The sequence below is a fragment of the Myiozetetes cayanensis genome, unplaced genomic scaffold (genome assembly GCF_022539395.1).
Source record: "Myiozetetes cayanensis isolate MyiCay16 unplaced genomic scaffold, myiCay2020 scf1, whole genome shotgun sequence".
Classification (NCBI taxonomy): domain Eukaryota; kingdom Metazoa; phylum Chordata; class Aves; order Passeriformes; family Tyrannidae; genus Myiozetetes; species Myiozetetes cayanensis.
This window is the reverse complement of record NW_026086604.1, coordinates 133,272,677-133,287,662: the sequence shown is the minus strand read 5'-3', so window position 1 is coordinate 133,287,662 and position 14,986 is coordinate 133,272,677. Positions and strand designations below refer to the sequence as shown.

The 14,986-nt window shown below is 44.2% G+C and overlaps 1 protein-coding gene across 2 annotated transcripts in view; it reads left to right on the top strand.

The window, feature by feature from the left end:
* Positions 1-2,978: 2,978 nt before the first annotated feature.
* PIP4K2A (phosphatidylinositol-5-phosphate 4-kinase type 2 alpha) overlaps positions 2,979-14,986 on the top strand; it is a 105,227-nt gene continuing 93,219 nt past the window's right edge. Inside the window, exon 1 of one of the 2 annotated variants that reach the window (XM_050325737.1) lies at positions 2,979-3,312. In XM_050325737.1, coding sequence (XP_050181694.1) covers positions 3,172-3,312 — 141 coding nt within the window. In that variant the 5' untranslated portion in view covers positions 2,979-3,171. The remainder of the gene's footprint in view (positions 3,313-14,986) is intronic. The other variant, XM_050325745.1, reaches the window with a different exon arrangement.

The window sequence follows — 14,986 nt, the reverse complement described above, 5'->3', positions numbered from 1 at the left end:
GAGAGAACAGCTGCAGCTGGCTTGGGGCTAGAAAGTGACTGTCTCAGGGAAGTGTAGGCTGCCAGAAGAACTTGGCAGCAAGAACTTCCTGGTGTGGGTACTGGCTGGAAGCCATGTCCGAAACCCAGCATATGGTTTGTTTGAGGCTTAAGGTTTGAGTTGAGTGACACAGAGGACCTGGAGGTGCAGCTGGAATGGAACTAGAATGGAACTTTGAAAACATAGGGTGTGAGGCAGACAAAATGTGGCAGGGACAACATTTTATTGAGGGCACTGGTTGGGGGTCCTGGTCTAAGGATCTGTTTTAGTGTTAAGGTGGGTATTCAGACAGAGAGACCCTAGAGCTGCAGAGAGAGTGAAGTGTAAAAGGGAACATGCCAAAGGAAAGGATAAACTGTGAAGAGAATGTGGCTGTGAGAACGTTTTGGTGTGGCAATGGCTGGGAACCCTGTGTTATGACTCAGCATAAGATTAGGTTTGCTCTCAGTGTCAGGGAGAGAGAGCCCTGGAGCTCCAGCTGGAGGGGAGTTAAATGGGGTATGAAAGGGAATTCTAGGCTGCAAGAACTGGATTGGAGAAATTTTTACTGTGGGCAGTTGTTGGAGGGCCTGGTCCCAGACTCAGCTTCTGTTTCGTTTTATTTTAAGGAATAGGGTTATAACTGAGGGAAAGAGACTCCCCAAGAGGAATGTAGGCTGCAAGGGTAACCAAGTTTTGTCTCTTCAAGCAACCCCTGTGTCCAGCTGCATCTATATCATGGGTTCGGATGAAAACCTGTGCCCACAGTGGTTCCTACAAGAAAGACAGGTACAGGCAACCATCCTGTTCTTGGTACTTAAAATTGGAGAGGACAAATCTTTGCCTCGGACCTTGTCATGAAGATAGCCCAGGCCCTTGGGGTTTTTTTAACTGTGCTGTAATGTAATGGTCAACATCTTCTGTTCCTCTGATAAAAACAACCTTCCTCAGTGAGAATTTGTATCTGCGGGGAAGGGCTCTTTAGAATCTAGGCCATGATGACAAGAAAGTCTCCTAAAAAAAGAGCAACTCCGTTCCTCAGCCTTCCCTATAACAAACCATGAAAATGTTTGTTATTTATTACTCATTTATAAACCAAAAGGCTTCACTATATGCATTTACTCTGGAAAGAAGACGAAAGGCACATATGTGACAGACATTAGCCATGTTGTGTTGCTGTATACAGCATTGTATGATGCTCAGATGTCCTGTTCTAAGCCCAATGTAAGGAATAAAATGGGTACTGAACTCTTCTGAAAGTCTGACTTCAAATCTATATTTAGGCATCTAAGTGACCTGCTTTTATTCAAAGGTGCTGACTGCAGCTGCTTCCATTGACTGCAGCAGAAATATAAGGGATTTTTTTGTTGTTGAATCTATTTTCAAGAACAAAGATTACAGTTTAGTCTCTCTGTAACTCCTAAGTAACTCTGCTCAAAAAAAAAAAAAAGTACAGAAACTGAAATATAACATCTTTATTTTCTGTTTTCTCTCACTCTCCATAAGATGCAGGAAAGAGACCATATAACAAATCCCAGTAACTATTTCTATGCAGGAGAGAGATTAAACACTACTGTTTTGGATTCCAGCATTATAGGTATTTTTGCTCTTGATCACAACAGCAAAAGAGAAGCGGAGAGGTGCAACAAGTTTTTAAATTTATGAGCAGCTGTGTAAGCCTGTGTTGGGGTCCCAGACTGATGTACTGACCTTGGTTGCCCTAACTAACCACACCTGGGAACACCTTTTGCCCAGGGCCTCCATTTTAGCTCAGGTAGGGCGCAATTTAGGTCTTTGCCTAAGCTGTGTTGTAGGTGTATCCATCTCAAGCACTGTGTCCTGGACAGACCTTGGGCCTATCTCGTAAGCAGCTTGCCTGCACCTCTGTTTCTGGCCCTGGATAGACCCTGTGCCTCCATCGTGCCTTCCTGGATGAACCCGCATCATCACCTCAGCTTCTCCAGGACTGCTGGTGTGTGCTGTTGCCAGCACCCTGCCCGCTGAGCGCAGGCCCTGTGGGGCTGTGCCTTGTCACTGAGGGCACTACCTGCACTGGGATGACTTTCAGCGGTGTGTTTGAGGCTCACCCTACGTCCTTGAGGATGACATTCACTCCATGAGGGTTTGTCCAACCTCACGGAGCAACCCTGCTCTTGCTTCTTCCTAAGGATCTGGTCACCTTGCTAAGTGTCAGCTGATGAACAAAGCAAAATGTTCAGCAGGCAGGTCAGGTTGTATAATTCAGGAGCTGATGGCTGACTTGCTGTGAATGCACAGGGGGTGTGTGCTCTGTGTCCCCTGTTTGTACTGACCCCGAGCAGTCAGGGCAGATGTCATGGAGGTTCCTCATTATACACTGGAGAAAGAGTACGTTGTGTTCGATGTTTCTCAGCTGGGCAGAATTGCCTCTGCAGGATGTCACTGACCACATCCTCTCGAGGCAGTCAACAAACATACTCTGCTGGGGGTACAACAGTGCAGCGAGGCCAACGGGGGTGCAATGCCAGCGCAGCACAGCCAGCTCTCCGTACGTGCTGCTCAGCGGCTGGGGGAACCGCCGTGCCCGGGGCGCGGAGCTGGGGCAGCTGGCAAAGCCCTGCCGCAGAGATCGCCCTCGCTCCCACAGATCCCTTCACGGCGGGGGCAACTGGGAACCGGAGTAACCATGACACAAACTGCACAAAGTCACGGTTGTGCGCGGGTAGCTGGGTACAGACCAGGGCGCTGGCAGGCTCTGCTTTCCCGAGGGCTGGAGCTGAGTGTGGGACCGCACAGATCACCCACAGCCGCCGCACAGGGGAACCTCCGCCCGACCCTCTGCCCCTCCGCCGCCCCCGCGCGCAGACGCAGCGCGGCCCGCGCGGACATGCGCAGTGGCGCGGCGGGGCCGGCGCTCGGCGGCTCCGCGCGGCGGGGCGGGGCGGGGCGCGCGCGGTGCGTGGCGGGCGGGCGGGGCCGCTCGGCGGGGGCGGAGCAGGGCGGCCGCGCCGAGCGGGGACATTTCAGCCGCCCGGGCCGGGATGCGCTCGGCGTGCCGCGCCTGCCCGCCCGCCGCCCCACCGCCCGCGGGGCTGCGGCGCTGACCGCCCCTGCCTCCCGCTCCCGCCCGCCGCTCTGCCCCCGCCGCCCTCCGCCTCTGCCGCCGGCAGCGCCATGGCGGCCCCCAGCAGCATCGTGCCCGTCATGGCGAGTAAAACCAAGACCAAGAAAAAACACTTCGTGGCGCAAAAAGTGAAGTTGTTCCGGGCTAGCGACCCGCTGCTCAGCGTCCTCATGTGGGGGGTCAACCACTCGGTAAGCGCCCGCGGCTCGACCCGCGCCGCCCGCCCGCCCCGCCGGGGCATCGCCCCCCGCGGGCTGCGGGGCTCGGGCGGCGCCGGCGGAGGTTCGTGCCGCCGGGAGCCCCCCGCCCGCCGCTGCCGGCTCCCGCCCCGGCGGGGCCAGGACCGCACTACTGGCAGCGGCTGCGATGCCCTGCCCTGCCCGGGCGGGGTGATGCGCTCCCGGCTGCCCGGGGGCGCGGGGCCGTGCCCGGTACCCGCGGTACGCGGGGTGCGCCCCATCGACCCGCGGGACCGCTCGGGGGCGGCGGACGGGAGGTGCCCGGGAGGGGACGGGGCTGCCAGCGGAGCCCGCGCCGCCCCGCTCCTGGCGCCGACCGCGTGCGGGCGTCGCATGGATGTGCTGCGGTCGGGAAAAATCCCGGTTATCAGCGGGAACTGGCCGAGTTCGTCCCGTGTTCGTGCAGTTCGCCTCGGCGGGCGTCCGCTGCCGGTGTGCGCGGGGGAGGGGAGGAAGGAGGGTTTGGTGTGGTAAGGCGGCAGAACTGCACCACTCGCGAAGTGCTCCATCACCCTGCGGGGACGGGCGGCCCGGGCTCCGGGAGAGCCCCCGGCCGGGCGCTGGTCTGCGTTAAAATTAGGAGCCCTGGTAAAGATGTCACATGGTTTGGGCATTATGAGGCTCAAGTCGCAGCTTTGCATCTTTAAATAGCCACAGTGGCAGGTTGAAAGTGTAGAGCCCAAAGATCGCCAAAAATCGGATGTCAGGGCAGTTGAGCCAAAAGTGAAGCGGAGCTCTCTTGGCGGAGCGAAGCCCGTGCGCCCCAGTGTCGGGTTTGCGTGGGTTACTGGTGCTACTGTGTAACGAGCCTGTAAGAATGTCCATGTGCAATTTGAGATTAGACTACAAATTTTGTAACAGCCACATGAAACCGCCAGAGCAGCCTGTAGTATTAACTCGCTATTCCTTTTGTTTCCTACACATCCGTATCCCACTAAGTTTTTATACTTTATGTACATTTCAGTAGTTTCTGCCCAAAACCTGAAGTCTCTGCATCAAGACTGAGCACTGTTAGAGCTGCGTTTAAACATCCCAGTGCCTGAAAGTGATGATCTAGGGCAAATGCTTTGGCTCTGTGTATCAGACAGAGGAGAGGCTCTAGTGAGGTTCAGTAGCCTGGTTAAGGTAGCCCTGGGAGTCGGTAGGAAATGGTGACAAAGGGTTTCAAGTGTTCTGTAGGTCAGTTGTAAGCGGTGACATCCTATGTCGTGGACAGATAAGAAAGTAGTTATCTGTCTACAAAGCAGAAGTATCTCTAATTGTGCATGATACAGTATTTACCAGAATTGGGCTTGAATACACAAGTTTCTTTTGCTCCTTCTTTAGTGGCTAGCATTATTCGTAGAAAAATTCTCAAGGAGGCCTCTAATGAAAGAAAGCAACCTGATAATTACAGGGTGAGAGACTTGTACTGAATGGCAGCGTGTGCTGGCTGTCGGCTGTCTCTCCCTGAGGAGAGAGGGAGAAGATTGCTGACGAAGACTGAGACCTTCCTGTTGCAACAGCTCATTGCTATGTATGTTCATACTGGAAATACCACTACTTTTAGAGGAAAGACCTCTTCAGCATGAATAATAACAAAGTAAACAGTAACAAACACAATACCATAGTGATAATCACCGTCCTGTGATCAATGTGCTGTGGCGTACATAGCTGTTCCAGTAGAAAATGTAATAAAGTGTATTGATTTATGCACGTGAAATTCAAAATTGCAGACAAAAAATCCTTTCCTTGGAGGGCCCAAAGAGCAGCTTCAGCAACAGAGCAGGCTCAGAGAAATGCAGCTTCGTGTTCACATGAAGGTGATGGTTTTAGGTGTGAATCTCTGTTGTGATGACTTGTAACAGCAAAGACTAATTCTGCAGATAGTATTTCATTTCTTTACCCTGCTGCAAGGTATAGGCATGAATAATGCTTGGGGGCCCTGCAGAAGCAAAATCCCTCTGAATGAGAGAGCATGGGGGAAAAAACAAGTTAATTTGATGCATCCAAATTTAAATATCTCTTCTTGGCCAAGAGTGCAGCATTAAAGTGTTGTAGGCTCCTCTGTTAGATGCTTTTTCTGTCATTTCATAATACTTGATGTGGCACTGTCCAGCAAATGAAAATATGTGTGCAGCATGGTTGAACTCTTTTTATCACACAGAATTTCTTGAGGGATAAACTACATGTGTGAATTAATTAAGAACAGGAATTAAGGGTACTTAGGTTTCTTAGCAGAATAAACAGAAATCTGTAAGCAAAGGCTAGACTAGTAGCTGAGCACAGATCATAGTTCATGGTGATCATAATTAAACTCAGAACAAAGTAATCATGTGAAAAATTATATTTAAGACTGCTTGCAGTGCATATCAATTAATGAGACAGTAGAAGCCTCTGAGTCTTACTGTCTTTGGGAATAAGTATATATTGAAATGGTGAAGCTGAGATTAAGTTCCCATGTTTCTGATGTTGCTGTGTATATTGGAAGACAGCACTTCAAAAATATAAAAAGGAAAAAGCAGATTTTTCTGTAGGTTTATTGACTTTTTAATCTTAGGACTGTACTTGATAGTTGAGTTTTGGAGTATTTTCAGAGTTTGTAATTGAATGTGTGAGGAAGCTAAAGAAGAAGTTATAAAAACTGTACTCTTAACTCCTGTCCTAGGAGGAAATATGACTCTCTGAAGGGAAAAGTTGAGCGTTGGTGTCACAAAGCTGAGGGCTTACAGAAGAGGTGTGAATTCTTAATGAGGAAAAAAATCTGCAGAGGGGTGTCTGTTATGCAGGCTTCTTATAAATTACCCCTTCATTCAAGAAACTGTAAGCAACTTGCTTTGGTGATATCAGTTGTTGTTTACATAGGAGTAGAGAGAAACCTAATATAAAATCCTGCTTGGTAATGCAGTAAACTTCAGTAATAACTTTGAAAGGCATGTGAGGGGAAAACATGTTAACATTACCCAAATGTCTTATGAAGTAAGAAAAAATGTGTTCACATTCAGAGCTGTAAATTCATTTCTCGGTATTCTGACATATGCTGTGGAATGAAACTTGCTGCTAAGTGAAAGGGAAAGCAACTGTGTCCCATTTTGTAGATCTGATTATAATACTGATGACTTGTAACAGCAAAGACTAATTGCCAGTGCTTGGATCTTGCAGGCATCTGCATCATTAACGGTTGATTTTATCTTGGTCTTTTACCCTGTGTCAAAGATAATCTGGTTGTATTACTGAAATAAATACTTACTTAAACTGTGGTTAGTGTGACTTAAAGCTATGTTTTTAACTAGTTAACATAATTGTAATATTTCATTTCAACTGATGTCTTTATTTTTACTTCTATATTGTCACTGTTGCCAGATTTCTAGTAATTGTGAGAAGGAGGAGAGGGAAGGTAGATAACATGTAACTTGCTGCCTAGTGCTTTTGAAAGTAATTCTTCCATCTTTGCTTTGTGTACCAAAAAATGAAACCCACAGATTCTGTGTTTTCTGCATCCTGCGGTGATCATCCCAGCCACAATGATGGTGAACCTGCTCTTGCTGGAGTTGGTTGCCTGCTTCTGTTAGGAGCTTGTTAGGAAAGCTGGGAATTTGTAGGATTAGGTCCTTCATGTCACCCTCAAAGATGGAAGAAAACTAATACAAGTGGATTTTTTTTTTTTGCATATCTAATTTCAGTGCAAAGAATAGACTGCTGGAGACCTTGCCTACTGTGTCAACCATTAAATTAAACATATTTAGGAGAAGAGAATGAATGCCTAATGAAGTTATTGAGCATACTGTACAAGTTAAGAAAAACCCACAACCAAAAACAAACAGCTCCCCCCCCCCAGCCCCTGAAATCTGTAATCGCCATCTGTTTCTTGGATGATTACAAGCTGATCTAAAAATTTGACAGTGCCTGACTTCTCAATGGCACTGGCTGCCTAATAAACAAGTGGAACAAGAATACATGGATAAATCCCCACCTCCGACATTCTGTAGAGTACATCAGAGTGTGGTTTTGGTGGGTGAAGAATTCAACACATAATAAACTCCATGACCTTCTTCAACTGCTCACTGTCAGCCTGATGCTACTGTTGCACTCTCGGTTGTAATCTCGCTTGATCTTTTTTTACAAAAATGGAACAACGTTGTGACAGAGTAATAAAAGGAGAGCTGCGGGGCTCCTATCTACAGGTGTACCTCCTGGATTCCTTCAACTTTAGAGTCAGAAGTTGGGAGGGGGTAACAAAAAGGCGTGACAAGTAAATGCATCTTTCCCCCTCCTGCACTAGGATGTTTGATTAAGAAAGCTTCTGTACCTCCACAAAAAGCTGTAAAATGTTTGTGTTATAGTCAGTTTTTAGTTAGGGTATGTTCTTAGCTAGCATCTTTGTCTTACCTGTTACAAACTTTATCCAGACAAATGAGGTTACCTCAGTTGATTAGAGCCTGGTGCTAAACACCAAGTTTGTGGGTTTGATCCCTGTACAGGCTAGGCCATTCACTTGAGAGTTGGACTTGATGATCCTTGTGGGTCCCTCCCAACTCAGAATAATATTCTGTGAAATACACAAATAGTTCACTTATTCATTCCTGTCCTTACATTTTATGGAACCTCTTGGTTGCAGCATAAATCACATTTTCTTAGTCCTGACTTACCCAGCCTCTCTCATAAGAACTTCCTGTCCTGAAACACGGTATGTGTAGGAAAATGACACTGTGAAGAGGTTATTGACTGGTTCCTTAGGAAGATGCGGCCTAAATAATTAAAAACTCTGTTGTACTCTCTGGAATAAAAACTCCATGTTTGATTGGTTTCCTTGAAAGAAGGGGCTGGGTCAATTGACAAAAACAAATGCACAGCGCTTACTGTCAGCAGTATGTCATCATAAGTTTCAGGAGTTGATAACTTCTGGGTCTGTATTTTTAATACTTTCTAGTGATGATGAGACAGGTGACACCCAGAGGTGTCAACCATAATGTTGACTTGTGGCACTGACTGTCAGCACATCTGGTTGATTGGAAATTGTCTTGAGATGGGGAGAGCTAGTCATCACTTGTGTTGTCAGCTACTATTTGTATTTAATGTAGAACATCACTGCTTCAACTGTGCTCTAAGTGGCTTTTCAAAACTGCGGCAAAGTAAAACTGAAGTTACTGATCTTAGAGTTTACTCAAGATTTTAAACTGTGAGCTTGGAGAAAAATTATGAATTGTTTAATGGAGGTGATGTTAAGACAACATGGGAGAAGGCTCTTTCTAAGAAGCAGGAAGAAAATGTATTAAGCATTGATTACATCAGAGCAGATAATAAAGCAATTAAAACTATTTTAAAATAAAGTCATCTGGGCACTGAGCCCAGATGTTTGTATATAGAAGGAAGTAGAACAGGAAGAGCTATTTATTGAAAAGTTGGTTCTTTTTTGGGTGTCAGCTGCTGTCTACTGCAGAAATTAATTTGATACTGCTTTTGCAACTGCATGGATGGACTAGTAAAAATACAAATCGTAAATATTTATTATGGTTAGGCTATGGCTAGTAAACATGCCTGCACGAAATACAAATGGAAGTGATATTTCATGTGTTTTTCTGAACTATTGAAAGGGACACATACAATAGGTTCTGTTAGGTATGAAAGGGGAAGAGCTATGAAAGAGCTTTTACAGCAGTTTCAAAACTGCTTTCTATAGTTTCTTCCACTCTACAAGGTACTGCAAAGGCTAGGGGGCTTTTTGCCTACAGGTTTTTGAAACTGAATTTCATTAACCACAGCAGGGAGGACTGCACAATGTTCCGTGTAGCAAATAAGCGCAACAAATTTGTTTTGCTGACTCAGCTTAGTTGTCTTATTTGAGTATCCTGCACCAGATGCCTTAAGAAGGAGTCTCTAGGGAATTATTTTTGAATTCTTTGCTCATTAAAGCAGACACTTGCATTATGCCTATTGGCCAGAGCCTGGTAGATATTTGTTTTCCTCCTTCAGTTTCAGGGTGGCAAACTTTGTTTAATATAATTGACTCACCCTGTTATGTAGTTCCTGCTGTACAGTCCTGTTCTTCCTTGAAAACACCTTGTGTTGTAGGGATTGGTAGGCTAGCTGTATGTTGGGTGACCTCGTGACAACTTTAGAGTAAGGTGAAACCACCCATTATTTACAGTTCTTCAGTGTAATCTTGCTAGAGCTAAGCACTCAGAGTTGTAGTGCTGTTGGCTTATGAATATAATGACTTGTTAAGAGCTTAGTCATCTTGGCTGTTAACTCTGACGTTTTAGAGGCTTGAAAGAAGAATGCATTTATCTCCTTACTCCAGTATGAATTCACTATTTTATGTTTGCTTCCAAGGCATATTTGCATGTTCTTCCACTTCTTATATGTGATCCTTACTATATAAATGTCTAACGCAAAGTTCTGATTTCTCTTCGTCATTTTCACTGTTGGTAGAGCATGTGTTTGCATTGAGCAAAACAGCTGAAGCAGTGTAAGTAGTTGCTGCCTCGGCTATGGGATGGAAATGACAAACCTTGTTAGTTTTCATGGTCTGCATCCTGGTACATGGTGAAACGAGTTAGCTTTTAATTGTTGAGATGGTGACTTCTTGCATGTGGTTTGCTATGTGATCATCTGTCTTATGATCTTCCTGTAGAGCCTGGGCTGTTCTATAATAAGTTAATTAGTTTTGTGTTGAGAGATTGCTTAACAAGGATGTTGTGCAAATTGTTTTAAGTAGCTGAATGCTGTAGTGATGGATCTCAAACTGAAAAGAAGACATTAGCTTTATCTTCAGAGAGTGGAGTTGAATAGTTTGCAGTAGAAATACTTAATAGTCATACACCTTTTAGAGTACTTATTTTTCATCAGGCTTGGTGAACAGCTACCTTGTGTACTGAGACAAGGTAATTAGTGTAATCCAGCTCTTCTGTGTGCATTGTAAGTTCCCAAGGCAACCGTTAATATTCTTAACACAGTATATGCATGATTCTTCTAGACTGTAAGACAAAACTGAAAAAAATCACATTCCTTATGTGCCATTATTAGCCTGTGGAGCTCCTTGGTGAGGCTGAGACTTACAGAACCACATGGCAGCTGTTTGAGTTAACTGGTTTAGTCTTTCACTTTTCCTCATCTCTCTCCTGATGTCTTAGTCATATGCTGTCTCACAACTCTGCTATACCTGTGTTTGCATTTTATCAATCAACTCTCTGCCATTCAAGTCTTCCTGGTTAACAAGTTCAGCCATGTGTGTTTTTCTTATCAGTAATTACCCAGCTCTACAGTAGTAATCCAGCAAAAATAATACATTTTGAGGAGTTTTTTAGATGGGCCATAATTCAGTGAAGTTCATGGTCCAGCTATGCAAGCAGCTGGGCCAGTAGAAGGAGTGTAGAGTTGATGTAAAAACAGAAGAGATGGAGGAAATAACTTCTTTGTATGGAAATGCCAGTTTAAGCTAACATAAGGTTAGACAAACCACTGTAGTACTGAGGCCTGCTGAAGCTAGAACTGCTGGACTTCTTTCTATTCTTTCTGGTATTGATGTGATCCTGTGGCAAGTTCGTTTGGGGAGATATACTAAAGGAAAAATAATGCAGAAAAGCGAATAGAGTAGGGGTTTTATACTACAAAAGGCCATATTCACAGGTCTAGTTTAAGAGGAGCTGCAAACACTGCAGGGAGTGTGGTGGGAAGAGTTGGATGTATGTGTATTTTAAGGTGAGTTTTTATAGTAGTGTAGGACAGTTGGAGGGACACACATAGCTCTAGTGTCTACTGTCTGACTGGCCAGTGATCTCCTATCTACAGCTCAGTTTCATATGTGGTACCCTTGAGTTAAGCTGTTGTCCATAGTAAAAAAGCCCACTTGAGTAGAGAGCTCTCACTGTGGATTCTGCAATTCCAACAGGGAGGCCTTTCTCAACTATTTTAACCTCTTGAATTTGTTGTGTATTTTGAAAGAGACAGAACTGTCTATTTTGTACCCCTTGGTTTCTGGTCATCTCTTCAGTCTTGGTTTTTGGAACATGCTGAACCATCTAACTTCATAATTTGCATATCCAGAGAGTCAATGTCTTGAAAAAAGTTGTAATGGCTTCTTAGGGGCTGAAGTTTTGGAGGTTGCTTTTAGAGGTAAATACTAACATTTGGAAGACTTTCTGAAAAATAACAACTCTTAAATATTCTCTTGCAGGCTGTCTAGCATGTGGCTGTAGCAGTTACTGAATTTTGGTTTTTTGCTGGAGGAAGAGAGGAAACCAGCAAACTTGGTTAGCCTAAGACCAGTTAAAGAAAGCAGCTTATTAATAATTTTACTATATTGATTTGAAATTGAGCGATATCTGATTAGCTTGTTGTGCCAACCCTCAATAGTTCTGTTATTAAGCTACCAGATCTGTTATAATGCCCTTCATCTGTGACATACCCTGTTGCAAAGTATACTTAAGGCTGGTTTGCTGAGTTTAGTTATGCATTGATCACATTGCCTATGTTTTGTCAGCCTTTGTTAAGATCAAGCTTTTTTGGTACAACAGGTTCTGATGTTACACTGTTGCTGGCTGTGTTTTTTATTTTTTCAGTGTACTTGTTTTCTCTCTTAGCCATGTCTGTAGTCAGTGTTTATTGGTGTTATGGTGTGGTGTGACCTTCATCGTGGGTTGGGCTCTGGTTGATTATAGCAAAACTCTACAGAGGAGCTCAGAGAGAAATACTCTTTTGAGTATGTGATTGTTTGGCCCCTTACAGCGTGCAAATCTCATGCATTATGATTTCCTAGAGCTGAGGAGAAGTCAGAAGATTGACAGAACAAAAGCAAGGTTGCTAATCTCTGGGCTTCCCACTTCTGTCTTTCTGACTTGTTGTATTTTGAGCTGAAACTAGAGCTAGTTTTAGGAGACCAAATTGCAAAATACCAAAAATTGAGAAAGCAGTTGAGTTGAGGAATGGTATATCTATTTTTACTTCTGGAAGAGGAAGGGCTTATCAACACATGCTGTTTCAGCTGGCTATTCAAAAGGGCTGGTTGTCTCTCTGGGAAAGATAGCAGTCTCAGATGAGCTGACTTCACTGGAAAGCCCATACCCAACCTCCTCCTCAGTCACTGCAAACTTGCAGTTAGAGGACTCGGAAATGATTCACTCGAACTGAAATGCAGTGTCAGATGCTCAGTGAGGTGCTGCAGCCCAGCACCACCCTCCTGTGCAGCAGCTTGAGGTTGATGCAAACTAGGAGTCTCCCTGCTGCCCTCAGTGTTTTCCCCCCTCTGTTAGCAGAGGAGAACTGAAAAGAAATTTTTCTGGTAATTATTCTTTTAGGTCTTAAGCAGAATTTTCAGATTAGTGAGTTTCCAGTCTGACTCATGATTCACTTTGCGGCCTGTGATATGTTAACCAGCCTTCTCCTGTGCTTACACAGTGGACAGGACCAAACAAAAAAAGCTTTCTGGATATTCCCTAGACTCACAGAAGACAAGTGGTAAAAGTAATTTAGAGAAAAAAAAACCTTAGTGCTTGACAACAAATCCATGTACCTGCTTGCAGGCAAAAAGCACTGCAACTGCTGATTTTTGGAACCTCTTGCCCATTCTGTTCCTGATATAGCAGTTTCTCTAGCTGTTATTTTGGGCTTCAGCTGATTCAACAATGCTGCTTTCTCTTTCCTACCTACAGCTGCAGGCAGTTGTGGCTGGTTATTTCATTTGAGTGAGCAATGTCCTTTGGGCTATGTTGGCTCAGGGATGTTAATAGGGTTCAGATGTCTCTGGGCTCACAAAATCCTGCACTCCTTGTCCCTCCTCCACTTGGTCTGTTGCAATACATCAAAGCAAAACAGTATTGAAATACTGAGCATCTTGAATCTTGGTAGTGCACTATGCCTTTTTCTTGGTGGGAGCGGGATGGATTTCTTTTCCTTCTCTACATCATCTTTCACCTCTTGTGTTGTTGGGTTTTTTTGCTGTTGTACAGTAATTATCTGTGGTTGGTATTGGTGTTTTTAGTTCACCTTTCAAGCTAATCACTCCTCAGATGTTTTTGTACTGGCTGAATCTTTCAGAGAAGGTATATTGCAAGTTTCTCCTTGGAAGGTGTTATTTGATAGGGTATTTTTAATATTCCTGTCTTGTTAAGGAAATCTCCTAGACTTTCATATTTAAGTCAAGTTTTTCATTTTCCTGTGAATGACTTCCTAAGGTTCCTGGCTGAACATGACTTGCTTCACAATTAAAGGCTGAGTACCTAAGAAGTTTCTGGGAGAGCCTGAAAATGGTTCTTCCTGCATGATGTATCGGTCACCTGAAAGGTGAGGATTCATTGGAGTGTAAAGGGTGATGACTCTTACAATGGGCTTGTTCTTGCTAACTAATCTGAGGTCTTGTTCATGACATTATAAATGCCCTTTAAAACGTAGAGACTCTTGAAAAGCCCTGTTTCTAACTGTTTTACAGTAATATGTATGTAATGATGGGTAGTTTAGAGGGTGTCTTAGTATTGCTGAAGTTGCTAAGCTATCCTTGTGTTATTTGGCATGTAAAAATGCTTGTTTGTCCATGTGTCTCAATTGTTATTAGGGTCACGAAAATATTCCTCTTGTTTGACTTTGTCACAAGATACATACTATTCTTCTGGTAGCACAATGCTGAAAAGTTCAGAAATTAAAAACAGAGAGATGAGGGATATAGAAATGTGTCTAGCTGGCAGACTGTAATTCAGTCATTGAAGTAGCTGTTGCTCTGTGCATGTGATTATCTCAATAGCAAGGCTGAAATTCACTTCAAAACTGCATTCACATCTTAAGAGATCCTTCGTTTCTTTATTGACAAGGTGAAATTGATTTAAACCATCACATTTTAACGTGTGTTACTTTGTGTAGTTGAGTTGGCCGAGGTGTCAGCTGAAACCCCTACACAAGAGTATAGACATCCTTGTACTCAGGTGATGGAAAGTAACACTTGAATTAACCTACTGGCTTTTATTTGTGGTGCCATGGGGCCCCTTTTGAACTGAAGACATCCAGGAGATCTGTGTCACATATAAATACATAACAGATTTCAGGATTTCTTGTTCTTCAGTCACACTTGGATTCTGACCAATAGTGGCCTTTTGATAAGCAAAAGTGAAAGGAACCTGGCTAATCTGTGACTTCTGATAGACTCTTGAAATACATATAGCCTGTTCCTCAAAAAAAAAAAAAGTGGGGGAGTTTAAAATGCTCTGTGAACATTGGACGTACTGGTCAAAGGCTTTGAAAAGTGTTAACTTGGGACACACTCATTTCTGAGATGGGAAGCATTGTATTTTTTAAAAAAATTAAAATCCTAGGCCATGAATTAAAGGAAGATCATAAATTTGGTTGCGTGGAGTTCTCAAGATGACCTTGTGTAGCTGCTCATAAAGACAAGTATTTTTGCTGCAAAGGCTTCTGCAGTTTTCTTCACCTGCTATTGAAAATGGACTCAAATAACGGTGCAAGTTGTCATGGATCATTTGGATGATGAAATTTAATACTATGGCTTCAAGTAGGTGGAAGAAGCAACAGAACTGAGATAGTAAAGCATGATCCTTGAGCTGCATTTTTTCTACTACTTACCATTGCTCCCCTAGTTGACAAGTTAGAGCTCAGAATTGGTTTGTCAGGTTCGTACTAGCTATGTTTTGTGCCATTTCCC